This window comes from Poecile atricapillus, chromosome 27, assembly GCF_030490865.1.
Source record: "Poecile atricapillus isolate bPoeAtr1 chromosome 27, bPoeAtr1.hap1, whole genome shotgun sequence".
Classification (NCBI taxonomy): Eukaryota; Metazoa; Chordata; class Aves; order Passeriformes; family Paridae; genus Poecile; species Poecile atricapillus.
Genome location: NC_081275.1, coordinates 1,516,619 through 1,527,357, shown reverse-complemented (window position 1 = coordinate 1,527,357; position 10,739 = coordinate 1,516,619). Strand labels below are relative to the sequence as shown.

Genomic DNA, 10,739 nt, shown 5'->3' with positions numbered 1-10,739 from the left:
CTCTTCACAGCCTTTATTAGCGCAGCCCCTGTGCATAATTTGGGGGGTGTGGGGAGAAGTGGGGTCTTCCCGCCCGCGGGCACCCTGCGACCCCCTAAACCCTCCCCTTTTATCATCGTGTGCCCCCAGGGCAGGGGGGCACAGCCTCAGCTGTCCCCAAGGCTCTGCCCTGGGGCGGGGCGGGGCTGGGGGGGCATCGCCAGCGCCCCCCTCCCATTTTTACATCACAGTTTTATGGAAACACCGGCAAAATGGCTCGGAAAGGCGGTGAGGGAGGGGTGGGTGGGATTCTGGGGGGGACCAGCCCCGCTGCAGGGCACTGCTGTGAGGAGCTGGGGGGGGGGCTCTGCACCCCCCGGGTTTTGGGGGTGGCTACCAGAGCACGGCGCTGTCCAGGTGGGCGAAGCCGGGCTCCAGGCGCAGTTTCCAGTAGGTGTTGTTGGTGACCCATGACTCCTTGCCGCTGGCATCCGTCACACGCCTGCCGGTGGGGTTGGGGGGGCACGGTGGGGACCGCCAGGGGGGTCCTCCCATGCCCTGAGAGCCCCCCCAAAAATGTCCCCCGGAATGCCCCGCACTCCTCCTCCGAGCCATGAGGTCTCCGGAGGGTCTCCCCAATCCTTTAAATCCTCCCTGAAGCACGGAGAGGCCCCTCAGGATTCCCATGGGGGGATTTCCCCATTCCCTGAATGTCCCCTTGAAAGACCCCCTCCCATGGGGGTCTCCCCATTCCCTTAAAACCCCCCCACACCCCCCCCGAGCCATGGGGCGCTCCCGGGAAGGGTCTCCACATCCCCCCCGAGCCAAGAGGCGCCCTCAGGACCCCCAGGAGATCTCCCCACCCCACGAGAGCCCCACATCCCGCTGATCCACGGCTCCCCCAGCCCTGGGAGCCCCCCCGGACCTGAAGAAGCGGGCCTGGTGGGTGATGTTGTTCTCCTCCATCACTCGGCGCCGGTCCCGCTGCAGCTGCTCGATCTGGCGCTTCTGCGCCTCGGCCGCCGGCACGTTCCCCTCCTCCAGGTACCTGGGGGTGGGGGGGACACCAGGACGTGGCCGTGAGGAGCCGGCCGGCCTCATCCCACCCCCCCTCGCAGCCCCGGGGCGCTGCTGACCGCTGGTCCGGCCGCAGGCGAGTGTCCGTGGAGGGCAGCACCCTGCGGAGCTCCGGGGTCAGCTCGTTCAGCTCCAGCGCGAACTGGGTGAAGCCGTAATTCCTCTCGTGCTCGCGGGGCATGGGGTCTGCGCAGCGGGGAGGGGTTTGGGGGCGCTGAGAGACCCCTCCCCAGGGTGGGGGAACCCCTCGGGGTGGTCTCCCCAGGTCCTTACTGGCTTTCCAGACGCACTGGCCCGGGGCGGGCCCGCGGTGCAGCCCCTCGTGCCACTTGCCCGCCAGGCGCTCCACGGCCGTCCCGCTGCGGCTCAGCACGGCCCCCTGAACCTCGTTGGCCCCCGCGCCCCAGTACCGGGCCTGTGGCCACCGGCACCTGAGCGGGGGCGACCGGAGCCGAGGGAGGGGCCGGGAGCGAGGGGTGGGGTCAGCGGGAAAGGGCGGGGCCATGGGGAAGGGTGGGGCCATGGGGAAGGGTGGGGCTATTGGGAGAGGGCGTGGCTATGACAGGGTGGGGTCATTGAGGAAGGGCGGGGCCATGGAGAAGGGCGGGAGAGGGCGTGGCTATGACAGGGTGGGGTCATTGGGGCAGGGTGGGGTCCTGGGAAAGGGCGTGGCTATTGTGAGAGGGCGTGGCTATGATGGGGTGGGGTCATTGAGGCAGGGCGGGGCTATTGGGAGAGGGCGTGGCTATGATGGGGTGGGGTCACTGAGGCAGGGTGGGGTCCTGGGAAAGGGCGTGGCTATTGCGAGAGGGCGTGGCTATGATGGGGTGGGGTCATTGAGGCAGGGCGGGGCTATTGGGAGAGGGGCGTGGTTATAATAGGGTGGGGTCATTGAGGCAGGATGGGGCTACTGGGGAAAGGGCGGGGCTACTGGGAGAGGGCGTGGCTATGACGGGGTGGGGTCACTGAGGCAGGGTGGAGTCCTGGAAAAGGGCGGGGCTATTGTGAGAGGGTGTGGCTATGATAGGGTGGGGTCATTGAGGCAGGGTGGGGCTATTGGGAGAAGGGTGGAGCCAGGAGCAATGGGAGGAGTCTTCTGGAAACTCTGGAGTCGTTGGAGGAGTCTTTGGGAAAGGGTGGGGCCATAGGAAAGGGGTGGGGCTATTGAGAAAGAGTGGGGGCTACTGGGAAAAGGGTGGGGCCATGAGGAGGAAGCTTCTGGAAAGGGTGGGGTAATTGGAAGGGGCGTGGCCACTGGGAGAGGGTGGGGCCACTAGGAGAGGGCGTGGCTATTGGAAAAGGGTGGGCAATGAGTGATGGGTGGGGGCTTCTAGAAAAGGTGGGGTCACTGGGAAAGGGTGGGGTAGTGATGGGTGGAGTCACTGGGAAGGGGCGGGGTTATGATGGGTGGAGTCACTGGGAAAGGGCGGGGCAGTGATGGGTGGAGTCACTGGGAAGGGGCGGGGTTATGATGGGTGGAGTCACTGGGAAGGGGCGGGGTTATGATGGGTGGGGTCACTGGGAAGGGGCGGGGTTATGATGGGTGGAGTCACTGGGAAGGGGCGGGGTTATGATGGGTGGAGTCACTGGGAAGGGGCGGGGTTATGATGGGTGGAGTCACTGGGAAGGGGCGTGGCTACTGGGACTACTGGGCTACTGGGACTAGGATGTGGCTACTGGGCCAGGAGTGATTGGCAAACTGGGGAAGGGTGGGGCACTAAGGGGGCGGAGCCACTGGGGAGAGGGCGGGGCTACTGGGAAGGGGCGGAGCCATAAGTGAGGGGTGGGGCCAGACAAGGGGCAGAACAACAACACAGCGTTTAATTACCAAATCAATTTCGGGCTAATTAACCTGAGGGGGCGTGATAACTCAGAGGGGTGGGGTCAGGGCAGCATGTGGGCGGGGCCTGGGCAGGAAGGGGCGGGGCGTGGCGGGCACACCTTGCAGAAGGTGAGCTTGCAGTGGTAGGAGGCGTCGCGGGTGTTGCGGATCAGCACCTCGCCGTAGTGCTCGATCCAGCGCGGCCCGCTCAGCACGTTGTGGATGCACGTGGTCACCTTGTTCCACTCGTAGTGGTCCCCGGTCCTGCGGCCACCGCGCCCGTGGGTGGGCACGGAGAGCCGAGGGGGGTGGGGGTGGGAGGGGTCCCACCTGCGGGGCTGGGGTCTCACCTGGGCAGCTGGACGTTGACGGTGCCCATGGGGACGATCTCCAGGGATTTGCCCCAGAATTTGTTCTTCCACCTCATGTCTGGAGGCGCAGGAGGAGGAGGAGGAGGAGGAGGAGGTGAGACCCCCCCAGTCCCCCCACCCTTCGGGGGGACCCTCCCAGTGCCCCCCCGGCGGGCGCTCACCTTGCCAGAAGACGAAGTTTTCAGACTCAGCGTGGCAGGCGGAGATGGGAGGGTGGTGGGAGACCTGTGGCAGGGACAGGGGGGGACAAGGAGGGACATTCCAGCGCCCCACCCATCCCCGGGGTGCCCCCCCAGGGCCCCCCCAGTGCCCACCTGCTCGCTGATGAAGCGGAAGCCGCGGTCGGGCCGCACGCACTCGTAGGTCTCGCCCAGCACGGGGTTGAAGGGTTTGCTGCCCGCCCGGTAGTAGGTGGAGGCGTAGGCGGACACGGCGAAGGCGGCCACGTACACCTGTCACCGCGGCCACCGCTGTCACCACGCCCGGGACGGCCACACGCGTGTCCTGCCCCGTTCCCGGGAGTCCCGGGAGGTTCAGGTGTCCTCCAGCACCTCTGAGCCCACTCAGTCCCCAAATTCTCCCTGTCCTGCCATGGCCTCGGGATCCGTGTGTCCCCAAATTCTCCCTGTCCTGCCATGGCCTCGGGATCCCCTGTGTCCCCAAATTCTCCCTGTCCTGCCATGGCCTCGGGCTCCCCCATGTCCCCAAAATCTTCAAATTCTCTCTAAAGCACCCCAAACTTCCAGTGTCCCCTGAGTTCCCCCTGCTCCCACACCCCCTGAGCTTCCCCGTGTCCCCCACATCCCCTCAAGCCTCACAGCTCCCTAAGTGTCCCCTTGGCATCCCCTCGGTGTCCCCTCAGTGTCCCCACAATGTCCCCGCTGTGTCTCCGCAGTGTCCCCACAGTGTCCCCACGTTGTCCCCTCGGTGTCTCCGCAGTGTCCCCACAGTGTCCCCACGTTGTCCCCTCGGTGTCTCTGCAGTGTCCCCACGCTGTCCCCTGGTTGTCCCCACAATGTCCCCGCTGTGTCCCCACGGTGTCCCTGCAGTGTCCCCATGTTATCCCCACAGTGTCCCCATGTTGTCCCCTCGGTGTCTCTGCAGTGTCCCCACGCTGTCCCCGCAGTGTCCCTGCAGTGTCCTCGCGCTGTCCCCTCGCTGTCCCCTCGCTGTCCCCTCGCTGTCCCTGTGCTGTCCCCTCAGTGTCCCCTCTCTGTCCCCTCGCTGTCCCCTCTCTGTCCCCTCGCTGTCCCCTCTCTGTCCCCTCCCTGTCCCCGCGCTGTCCCCGCGCTGTCCCCTCGCTGTCCCCTCTCTGTCCCCGCGCTGTCCCCTCGCTGTCCCCTCGCTGTCCCCGCGCTGTCCCCTCGCTGTCCCCTCTCTGTCCCCGCGCTGTCCCCGCGCTGTCCCTGCTCACCAGGCGCTGCCGGGGGTCCCGTGCGCGGCTGGCCCTGTCGAGCAGGGCGCTGTACTCGAGCTCCTCGCAGAGCCTCTGCAGGGTGTTGAGCGGCTCGTTCAGCTGCACGGGCAGCGCCACCCGGGACAGGTCCTTGCCCACGCTGCTCCTCAGGAGCCCCCACAGGCTCACGTCCCCCGAGGGCGCGGGGGGAGCGGGCAGGCGGCTCCTCCGCCGCGGGTCCGGCCCCGGCAGCTCCAGCGGCGGCTCCAGCGGCGGCGGCTCCGCCGGCACCCCCGGGCGCTCCGCTCCTGCCGGGCGGCGGGCGGTGGGATGGAGCCGTGACCCTCGAAACCCTTCCCGGTGAATCCCTCCCCTCGAATCCCGCCCCTCGAATCCCTCCCCGGTGAATCCCTCCCCTCGTATCCCTCCCCGTGAACCTCTCCCCGGTGAATCCCTCCCCGGTAAATCCCCCCCCGGTAAATCCCTCCTCTCGAATCCCTCCCCGGTGAATCCCTCCCCTCGAATCCCTCCCCGGTGAACCCCTCCTCTCGAACCCCTCCCCGGTAAATCTGTCCCCGGTGAACCCCTCCCCGTGAATCCCTCCCCGGTGAATCCCTCCCCGGTGAATCCCTCCTCTCGAACCCCTCCCCGGTGAATCTCTCCGCGGTAAATCTCTCCCCGGTGAATCCCTCCCCTCGAATCCCTCCCCGGTAAATCTCTCCCCTCGAATCCCTCCCCGGTGAATCCCTCCCTGGTGAACCCCTCCTCTCGAACCCCTCCCCGTGAACCTCTCCCCGGTGAATCCCTCCCCTCGAACCCCTCCTCTCGAACCCCTCCCCTCGAACCCCTCCCCGGAGCTTTCGGGGAGCAGACCCGTCCCTTCCGTTCGCTGTTCCCCGAATTTCCAGAGCTCCCCCCTTCCCTCCCCTGCCACCGCCCCACGGACCGGCCACCACCGGGCAACCGTGGCACAGCCGGGAGGCTGCAAAAACCGGGATCGGCCCCATCCGGCACCCCCAAACCAGGACACGGCCCTTCCAAAACTCCACCGGTGCCCTCTCCCTCCCACCGTGTCCTCCCGTACCTGTCGGGGGGCGGCCCGGCCCCCCCGGCTCGGTGGCCTCCTCGCAGACGCTGGTGGTCACCTCGCTGATGCACGACTCGTCCTCCGAGGGCTGGGGAGGCGCAGGGACCGTCGGCGGCTTCGGGGGTCCCGGGGGGATGGGGGGGATATGGGGGGGACCCCACAGAGGGGGCGGCGGGAGGGGCGCTACTGGGAAGGGCCCCCCCGAAAGGGGTGGGATGAGCCCCGGGGTGCTGGGATGGGCTGGGGGTGTCGGGATGGGGAGGGGGGGGTGGGTGTGGGTGGGGGAGCAGCGGCGGGGGGGCACCGGCAGCTCCCGACCCCCGGCACCGGGATCAGAGAGTGCCGAGACCCCGAGGGAGGGGGCTGCGGGGGGCTGGGGGGGACACGGGGAGCGGAGGGGGTCCCGGGGCTGGGGGGGACACGGGGAACCGGGGGGATCCCGGGGTTTGGGGGGACACGGGGAGCGGAGGGGGTCCCGGGGCTGGGGGGGACACGGGGAACCGGGGGGATCCCGGGGTTTGGGGGGACACGGGGAGCGGGGGGGATCCCGGGATTTGGGGGGACACGGAGAGCGGTTCCCGGGCCGGCTAATGAGGTGGGGCGGGGGAGAGAGAGGGGAGAGATGAACCCAGAGCAGCGAGGGGTGGCCGGGGGTCCGCAGAGCCCCCCGCCCAGCAGAGCCCCCCGCACCCAGCAGAGCCCCCCGCACAGCAGAGCCCCCCGCACCCAGCAGAGCCCCCGCACCCACCAGAGCCCCCCGCACCCACCAGAGCCCCCCGCACCCAGCAGAGCCCCCCGCACCTCGTTCTCAGAGGAGCTGGCGGAGAGGAAAACCTCGCAGGCATCGAAGAACTCGGTGTGGGAGTCGGCCAGCGAGACGATGCTGCGGTTGGAGAGCTGCTGCTCCCGGCCCTTGGCGGGCAGCGCGTCCGGCTGCGGGGACAGCCACCGGCTCAGCCCCCACCCCGGGGGGGCCGCAGCACCCCCAGCCCGCCCCATCCCACCCCCCTGACCTCATCCGGGTGCAGCGAGGCGAAGGAGTCCAGGGTGGTGTCGGAGGAGACGGAGAGGGAGTGGAAGCGGCGCAGGGCGGGCTGTGGGAAGGGGGAGGCTGAGCCGAGCCCCCCGCCCCGCCCCGGCCGGTCCCCTCCAGCCGGGACAGGGCTGACAGGGACGGGGGTCACCCAGCACCCTGCTGAGACCCCAAGAGCAGCACCCCAAGGTCTCCTGTGGCTCCTCACCCCGGCGGTGCCGGCGCTGCCGGGGCGCGGGGCCGGACACTGCCTGTCCAGCGCCAGCCGCATCTCCTCCAGACGGCTCCTCTCGGCCACCAGCGCGGCCACCACGCTGCTGAGCGAGCCGTGCACTGCCGGGGGACACGGGCGGCACTCGGGTCAGCACCCCAAAACCCCGCTGAGAACCCCACCAAGGCTCAGCCCCGCCCGCCCCGCCGCACCTTTCTGGGCCAGGACCCAGAAGCTGCGCTGGAGCTGGCTGTACTCCGGGGGGAGGCTGAAGGGCAGCTGGCTCTGCGACGACTCCAGGTAGCGGGACAGGTTGGGGACAGAGCCGTGCAGGCGGCCCACCTGGGGGGACACGGGGGTCACCTGGGGGGCTCCGAGCCCAGGCGGTGGCAGAGCTCGGGCTGGGGGGGTCCAGCTCACCCTCACCCTGCCGATGGTGTCGTCCTTGGCGAAGCTCTGCGTGCACCAGATCTTGGTGGTCCTCCGGCCCTTCTTCGGCCTCTCCGTGGCGGCCGAGGGCTGTGAGGGAGAGGAGGGGGCTGCAGCCGGACCCTCCCCATGAAGGGGGGGCCACGGGACCCCCTGAGCCGGCTGCCCCCTCTCACCTGGCTGCCGGAGATGAGCGGGGCCGAGGGGATGCGGTGCAGAGCCTCCAGGTGTTGGAGCATTCCCGTCAGCTCCTGCAGCTTGGCCTGGCACTCCGACAGCTCTGCCGGGGACACCGGGGTCAGGGAGGGGGTCCGGGGCACCCCCCCGGCCCTGCCCACCCCCTCGGGCCCCGCTCACCGGCCGAGCAGCGCTCCAGCCCCTCGCTGTCCTTCAGCCAGGCGTCCACCTTGTCCCGGGAGCTGGCCAGCGTGGACAGGGCAGGGGCACTGCCCGAGGGCAGGATCCGAGTCCACTGGCCCTGCAGCGGGGCACAGAGGGCATCGATCGCTGTCAGGAGCCTCTTGGCCGGGCTCTGCCTGGCGCTGTCACCCCGAGCTGTCACCCCGAGCTGTCACCCCGAGCCGTCACCCACCTGCGTGTTTGTCCCCGCAGGACCCCCCGGGGGACACGGCTCCGGCCGCTCGCCCTGGTGGTGGCTGCACAAGCTGCTCACCCAGCTGGAGAACAGCTCCGGGGACTTGATCTGGGGGACAGGGGCGAGTTGTGAGGGACACGACCCGATGTCCCCAACCCTGTCCCGTCCCAGCTCCAGCCCCACAGTGGCACCTTGAGGTGATAAATGTTGTCCTCCGTGTCCAGGTCAACCCTCTGCGCCTTCTTGTTGACGGACATGACGGACTGCCGGACATCGATGGCGCCGTGCAGTTTGCCCTTGAGGACCTGGGGGAGCCCAGGGACGCCTGTCAGGGGGGGAACCCCCTTCCTCAGGGGGGCCACGGGGGTGTCCCCAGCCCTGAGCCCCCCGGGGAGGCTGCGTGGCCACAGCCTGGGCACACACTCACGTCCTGGCGCGTGGTGGAATATTTCAGGATCCCGTTTTCCAGCACGAAGTACCGCTGGGGACGGAGGGGAAAGACGCTTTCTTGTGGGGTTTGTTTTTTTTTTTTTGGGGAGGGGGTTCAGCCCCTCCAGCGACCCCAAATCCAGGACCAGCCGGGATGATGGCTCCTGGCACCGGCTCTGCCGTTTACCTTGTGCCAGCCCTTGAGGGGCCATTTCCTCTTCTTGAGCAGGTACCCCTCGTGCCGCTGCGGCTGCTGCCCGGGGCTGCCCCGGCCTCGGGGCTCCTCCACCACCTCCCAGCTCTCCGAGCCCTGCGGGGACGGGGTCAGCACGGGAGCACCAGAGGCTGCTGCCCACCTTGTCCTCAGGCAGGGACATTTGGGGGTAAAGCCCCCAAAGCCTCCCCCTGCTCCTTCCAAGCCCCCCAAATCCAAATGCTCCGACCTGCTGGACGCTGCTGTGCTTGGAAGACACGGTGCTGTTGGAGCGGGACAGGGCTCTTTTCGGAGAGGACGGGTCCTTCTCGTGGCTGCCCATGGCCGGCGAGCAGAGGGGGCCGGGGGCACCGGTCCGAGCCCCCGCTCCCGTCCGGGCTGCGGGGCCGGGGGTCCGAGCTCGGCCGTCACGGCGGGAGCCGCTGCGGGGAGGGACCGGCGGGTCAGGGAGCTCCGGGACAGCGTCCGCAGCCTCAGCGGGACAGGGGCTGGCAGGGACCCCGCTGTCCCCTGCTCCCGGGGGACCCTGCATGGCACCGCCACCGCCACCCAGAAACTTCTGCGTGAGCCGGAGCCTTTGACCCGCCCAGCGCTATCTCGGCTGCGCCGCCCGCTCCGGGTTCAGAGTCCGGCCCCGCCGCCCCAGGGACCGGCTGCCACCGGGCAAGCGTGGCACAGCCGGGAGGGCGGCACCGGGGCAAAGACCGGGACCGACTCCTGCTCCATCCGGCACCCCCGGGCCAGGACACGACCCCTCCAAAGCCCGGTGCTCTCCCGGCAGGGCGTTCGCTCCTTTTGCCCTTCACGATTCCACAGGGGGAAACTGAGGCACGGGGAAGCTGCTGCTGGCCCTGCCATCCCCTCTGGCGCTGTCCCTAAAGGGGCACCCGTGTGTCCCGGCCGCTGCTGTAGGGTGGATCCTGGGATAACCGCGGGACAGCGGCCAAGCCCCGGTACCGGTGATCACCGTGCCGGTAACGGGGGCACCGGGCACCGCCGTACCCACGGCCACGGCGCCGGTAACCACGGCACCGGCAGATAACCACGCTGCCATAGACAACCCGGCACGGGCACCGGCGGCTCCGAGGGGAGGGCACCGGGGGTCTCCGGGCTCTCTCCCGCAGGTGTTACCGGGGATGGGCACCGAGCTCTCGCACCGGAGCCGCGCTCTGCCGGTACCCCCGGGGGTCTCCATCCCCCGCGAGGGGAAAAGCCCATCCCCGTGTCCCCGCGGCGGTGTCACCCCCCGGGGCGGCGGGGGCCGGGGGTGGCGGGGCCGGAGCTTCGCCCGGTGCCCGTGGCCGGTGCTCACCTGGGCGGGCGGCGGGAGGGCGGCGGGGGCCGGGCGCATCCTGCCCGGCGGCGGCGGCGGCGGAAGGAAGCGGAACACGGAGGGCGGTCCGGAGCCGCTCGGCTCTGCCCCCTGCTCGGTGGAGGACCGGAGCCGCCAGCGCCGGGAGCCGCCGGGGCACCGAGAGCGCCCGCACGGAACCGGGGCAGCTCCGGGGAAAGGGGTCCCGGGAGAGGCGGCGCCGAACGGGGGTCCCGGGGTTGGGCATTCCCCGGGCGGGGGTCTCGAAGATCACCGACCCATGAGGGTCTCGGGGATCAGCGACACACGGGGGGTCCCGGGAATCGCCAACCCGCGGGGGTCTCAGGATGGTGAGGGTCTCAGGATCATCATCCCATGGGTGGGTTTGGGGACCCCAACCCGCGGGGGTCTCAGCATGGTGAGGGTCTCAGGATCATCATCCCATGGGTGGGGTGGGGTCCCCAACCCACGGGGGGTCTCAGGAGCATCATCCCATGGGTGGGTTTGGGGACCTCAACCCGCGGGGGTCTCAGGATGGCTGGGGGTCTCAGGAGCATCAGCATCATCCCATGGGTGGGGATCCCAACCTGCGGGGGTCTCAGGAGCATCATCCCATGGGTGAGGTGGGGTCCCCAACCCGTGGGGGTCTCAGGATGACTGAGGGTCTCAGGATCATCATCCCATGGGTGGGTTTGGGGATCCCAACCCGCGGGGGTCTCAGGGATCATTGACCCACCGGGATCCCGGGACTCACCAGCCCACGGGGGGGGTCTCAGGGCTGATC

At 69.4% G+C, this 10,739-nt stretch overlaps 1 protein-coding gene across 5 annotated transcripts; it reads right to left on the bottom strand.

Moving 5' to 3' along the window:
• Positions 1-8: 8 nt before the first annotated feature.
• On the bottom strand, positions 9-10,032 carry OSBPL7 (oxysterol binding protein like 7). 5 transcript variants are annotated; one of them, XM_058858110.1, is made up of 23 exons: positions 9,956-10,032; positions 8,873-9,065; positions 8,617-8,739; positions 8,428-8,481; positions 8,192-8,305; positions 7,998-8,108; positions 7,763-7,883; positions 7,582-7,685; positions 7,397-7,495; positions 7,189-7,318; positions 6,974-7,098; positions 6,746-6,826; positions 6,534-6,665; positions 5,730-5,820; positions 4,664-4,953; positions 3,564-3,701; positions 3,411-3,474; positions 3,229-3,307; positions 2,998-3,142; positions 1,330-1,487; positions 1,116-1,242; positions 905-1,027; positions 9-481 (listed from the first exon to the last, which is right to left on the bottom strand). In XM_058858110.1, exons 2-23 carry the CDS (start codon positions 8,963-8,965, stop codon positions 233-235), a joined length of 2,751 nt encoding a protein of 916 aa, XP_058714093.1. In that variant the 5' UTR covers positions 8,966-9,065; positions 9,956-10,032; the 3' UTR covers positions 9-232. The 5 variants fall into 5 exon arrangements, with proteins under 5 accessions (XP_058714093.1, XP_058714090.1, XP_058714091.1 ...); XM_058858107.1 differs by lacking the exon at positions 9,956-10,032 and having other exon boundaries at positions 8,873-9,251; XM_058858108.1 differs by lacking the exon at positions 9,956-10,032 and having other exon boundaries at positions 7,403-7,495; positions 8,873-9,251.
• Between the last annotated feature and the right edge of the window lie 707 nt (positions 10,033-10,739).

Excerpts from the sequence above, each read along its gene's own strand:
- OSBPL7 (XM_058858107.1), bottom strand. The coding sequence starts at position 9,175 with ATGCAGGGTCCCCCGGGAGCAGGGGACAGCGGGGTCCCTGCCAGCCCC. Across the intron at positions 7,496-7,581 it reads CGCTCATCTCCGGCAGCCAG|CCCTCGGCCGCCACGGAGAG; the intron begins GTGAGAGGGGGC and ends TCTCCCTCACAG. Across the intron at positions 7,099-7,188 it reads CTGGGTCCTGGCCCAGAAAG|TGCACGGCTCGCTCAGCAGC; the intron begins GTGCGGCGGGGC and ends GTCCCCCGGCAG.